This window comes from Eutrema salsugineum, unplaced genomic scaffold (assembly GCF_000478725.1).
Source record: "Eutrema salsugineum unplaced genomic scaffold, Eutsalg1_0 scaffold_20, whole genome shotgun sequence".
NCBI classification, from domain to species: domain Eukaryota; kingdom Viridiplantae; phylum Streptophyta; class Magnoliopsida; order Brassicales; family Brassicaceae; genus Eutrema; species Eutrema salsugineum.
Genome location: NW_006256828.1, coordinates 1,693,765 through 1,698,305, shown reverse-complemented (window position 1 = coordinate 1,698,305; position 4,541 = coordinate 1,693,765). Strand labels below are relative to the sequence as shown.

Sequence of the window (4,541 nt, the reverse complement as noted above, 5' to 3'; positions counted from 1 at the left end):
CGTGGTTTACGACTGTGTGATACATATTTATCTTACTGTAAATCATATAGAAACTTAGCTGCCACTGTTGATGCTATTTGTGGGGAGATAGCAAATGATCGTTTCCAATCTTATTTCATAAATTACGTATGTTGCACCACAGGAACTGACGCCATAACTTCTCCTCACTTTTTATTCTGTGATTCAATTACGCCATGATGTGCAGCTTGAGAATACACTGCTTACTGACACCTCTGCTCCGCTTTTCTAAACTTGTCATTTTGGTTACTCTAAATGATATATAAGATATGGCTAAATACCTTAGTTGATCTTCAAACCAAAAAAAGTACTTCAATTGACTTAAAAAAAAACAGACCAAAATTAATGATGTTATTAAAGAACAGGAGGCTTGAACATGAAATAACAGAAAACCGACTTAAGACATGTACCGACTTAAGACATGTACACATCAAAACACATGAATGTTTGTTTATTTTCAATGATTAAAACAGGAGATGATTTTAATAGAAAAACCAAAAGAACTAAAAAAAAACAGACATGATCATTAAAAAAACAAAAAAAAAGAAATTTATGAAATTCAATTAAAACAAAGGAAACTCTAATAACATCTTATCTAAATTTTTAACAAGTTCTATTGCCTCAAATAATATATTAACAATTACAATTAATTACTTCTGTTCCAAGAAATAATCTATTATTCGTTTTTTTTTTTTTTTTTGACCTCATCTGTTATTCGTTCTAAAATACTATCTTGCTTTTCAGCTTTCAAAAGGTTACTTTCAACTAAAATACAGAATTTAAAAAAATGATCAATAAATTACAAAAACAATCCGCGCGTAGCACGGACATTCACCTAGTACATATAAAAGTTGCTCAATATCAGCATGGGATAGGTTGACGTCTGTGCTTAAATTTTAATTAATAAATTTTAATATTAAATTTTAAAACACTTAAAGAATATGAAAAATTTGTTTTATTAATTGACTCTTAATTAAAGATGTTAAACAAAAATTTATGCTATAACTAATTAAAAATATTGATAGATATGTATTTAATTTTTATATAATTGTAGATTACTTAATAATATTTAGATTATTTAATAATATTCAAGATATATTTTAAATTAATTTTTTAAAATTATTTATAGTAAAATACTGACAAGTAACAAATGAAATGATGATTATATTAATTTTATTTTTAAAATTAATTGACTATCAATTAATATTTCTGTAAATGTTAAACAAAGATTTATATTATAACTAATTAAAAATATTGAATGATATTTATTAATTTTAATATAACTTTAAATTATTAAATAATATTCAATATGTATTAATATTTTATAATTTTTTAGAATAAAATATTAACAAATAAGTTTGAAAATTTTGAACAGAAAAACCCGCACGTAACGTGCGGGTATTCACCTAGTATATATAAAACGTACTCAACTCTCTCCAGCTGCATGACACGTCAGCACTGGAGAGAACGACACGTGTCAACTTAAAATTGAGGTAAGTATTAAAAAAAAAATATTCTCTGCGTCAACTATCAAGACGAGACGTAGCAACTTCCGCTTCAAAGTCTTTATGTTTTTCTTCTTCCCTTGAAGTGTCATCATCTCCATGGCCCACCAACCGATCTAAGGTGAAGATCGATGCCGTTGCTGCTGCTGTCAAGCCTGTTTGTAGTTTTCCCGAGATTTCTTTTTAATCATTTTTGTTGATAAGTGAATATCGACAAGGGGTAAAATAATACTTTAGATCGGCAAACTCGGTTTTTATTAGATCGAATCGAGAGAATACAACTGAGTTCGGTAGTTAAGCATATAACAACGAACTAAGACTTTATGAAACTAAGAATCTAGCGTAATGAGTTCTCAGTCTCTAAGTCTTCTCTGGAATATATTTTGTTCTCTAGTGTCGATTCATCTTCCTTCATATATATCCTCTGAGTCGGTCATCGAGAGCATCTTCAGGGATATGGGACCGAGAGGACTTTCCTTTTCTCTCGGTCCTTTTCCTTTTCTCGTAGCAATTTCCTTTTTCTTTTAGGCAACTTTCCTATTCTCGACCGAACTCGGGAAACTCCTCGGTTCCTTCGAGAAGCTTCTCGCCGACCTTGGCTTAATGGGCTGCGTTCGGCCCAAGATTTTACTCGGCCCAGTCTTCCTGGTACATTCCTTTGTGAACCGGGCTTATGTTATGCCGATCTCGGTTTGTACCGGAGAAAACCGGGGTGCGGTTTTCACCTCCAACAGTTAGCCCCCCCTCAGTTCGATGAAAGGAAGTGGCTTTAGTCGAACTCATTTGATTCAAAGTAAGTCACAAACTGAGATCGGTAACTGCAATCGATTCACATTCCCGGACGTTTCACACCCTGTCTTCAATGAGGCGCGTGAATTCCGGGATCTTCGCGAAAATCGAGGAACCACGATTCCCACTGTTTATAAGGGAAATACTTCTCCTCACATTCATTACTCTCGTTCAAGCATATATAAGGTACACTGCTCTCCCTTCTCTCTAGATTTTTGTTTCTCTCTCTAGTTTTTTATTCGTAGTTCTCTCTCGTTTCTTCAACTTCTGCCGCCGCAAACCCTCAATTTTTCCGATCAATCTTCAAATTTCCCGTTCGATCTTCAAATTCTCCGATCAATCTTCAATCTTTTCCGGTTGATCTTCAAATTGTTCTTCATCCTTCTTAGATCTCCTTCGAATCTACTTTTCCGAGCTCAAAATGTCTTCCAGTTCTTCAATTAATTCTTCTTCTAATCAAATCCTTCCGGAAGATCGCCGCGAATCCTCGGAGCCGAGCTCTTCCTCTTCAAACCCTCATTCAACAAGGAGAGTAATCCTCCGCAACTGATCCGTAAAAACTCCAGATCGGTCGGCACGAGCAGTAGCTGATCTCGACCGCAAGTTGAGGCTACCGAACAACTGGCTACAGAGACTCGCGAAACGGGAGCTCGAACTGGGCCGAACGTCGATGGTATTGATCACGAGATCGAGGAACTTGAAGAAGAAAATCTTGAGGAAGACGCTACCGAAGCAGGAGTCGCCGAGGATAATCTTGAAGCAGTGAACCATGCTTCGCCGCCACTTCTGAGGCGAAAAGTTGTTCGTCCTCATAACGTGCCATCTTGTTCTTTCTCTCCGGGTGCCGTTCGAGCCGTACTCGAGGAGATCGACCATGGGACGTTCCTGAAGGTTTCCTTTGCATCTACCTGACATATTTCACTCAGTGCGGGCTCACCCTTCCGATTCCTTCTCGTCTACTTGGCTACTGCAATCATCGCGGCGTAGCTCTCACGCAGGTGATGCCAGCCTCAATAACGAACTACATAGGGTTCGTTAGCTTATGCGACGAGCTTGGCGAAATCCCAACCAGTCGGCTGTTTGAAGACCATTTCTCGGTCAACATCCACAAATCTAAGGAATGGTTCTTCGCAGCGAATACAAAGCCGAGAAAGAACATTGTTACTGGGGCTAAGCCCCGTAAATTCAATGACTGGAAATCCCAGTATTTCTACCTCGAGATGAACGATCTCACCGTCAGCAACTCTGACATTCCAACTCAATCGGAGTGGAAGATTCCGATCGGTAGATGATCGTATACTTAGTTGATTTTTGACTTTGTATCTTGCTAATTCTCTTTCGATTCCTCTTTGCAGGTCGTCATCTCCCGAGCATTATTCTTAACTCCGGACTCACATCTGAATTCGAAACAGCTTTCAGCGAAGCCGGTAAACGTCGTTGGCCTGAAGTGTGGGAAGAGATTCTTCAGCGCCGAGCTAAGAAAGCAGATTCGACTATTAAGTTCAGTTTTATTTTGGTTTATTATGAGTTTATTCCGAATTTCTCCTTGACATATTTTCATTACAGCTTCTGTCCGAGAACCGAAACCGCGGAAGCCAAAAGCTCGAGCTAGCAAGCCCCGAGCTGCTCCAAGACGCAAAGCACCAAAACCGCAGGCTAAACGACCTCGAACTACCAGGATGCTTTCGCTGGACGAGATCCCAACTCTGTTCGACGAAGAGGAGCCGAACGACGTGACTCCAAACCCCGTTCATGCTATCGAAGAGGTTAGGGAGCAACCTGAAGAACCGCCGCTCGCTGCGAACTCACCTGACCACGCTGGTCAGAAAAAACTGAAGAAGAAAAAGTCCTCGAAGAAGACTAAGAGGATTGAAGACTCTTCTCGGGCGCAGGACGCTCCCGCTGAGCTCGAGCCACCGACGGCTGTGGCGTCAGACCTCGCTCTTTCTCAAGATCGAGCTGAGGCTTCTCATTCTCGAAAGAGACAAGTTGGAGACCGCGCCGAGGGTTCTCCAGAGCCAGAGCCAGCGAAGAGGGCGAAGGTCTGCTTCGACTACGATGAGGAGACTCCTTTCGAGGAGAACATCGATGCTTGCGCCGAACTCTACCATAAGATCTCTTCTCAGGTCCCGAGTCTCCCGGCAGTGGCTGAGCTCCGTTTCCCAAACATGTACAAGGGGATCGCACGTACAACTGCCGTAGTAATTCCCTTACTTCTTTCTTTTGATT

General features: G+C 39.7%; 1 protein-coding gene across 1 annotated transcript in view; it reads left to right on the top strand.

The window, feature by feature from the left end:
- Window positions 1–3,313: 3,313 nt before the first annotated feature.
- LOC112086438 (serrate RNA effector molecule homolog) overlaps window positions 3,314–4,541 on the top strand; it is a 2,099-nt gene continuing 871 nt past the window's right edge. Inside the window, exons 1-3 of the mRNA XM_024155359.1 lie at window positions 3,314–3,596; window positions 3,668–3,817; window positions 3,879–4,513. Of these exons, the coding sequence (XP_024011127.1) occupies window positions 3,314–3,596; window positions 3,668–3,817; window positions 3,879–4,513 (1,068 nt within the window). The remainder of the gene's footprint in view (window positions 3,597–3,667; window positions 3,818–3,878; window positions 4,514–4,541) is intronic.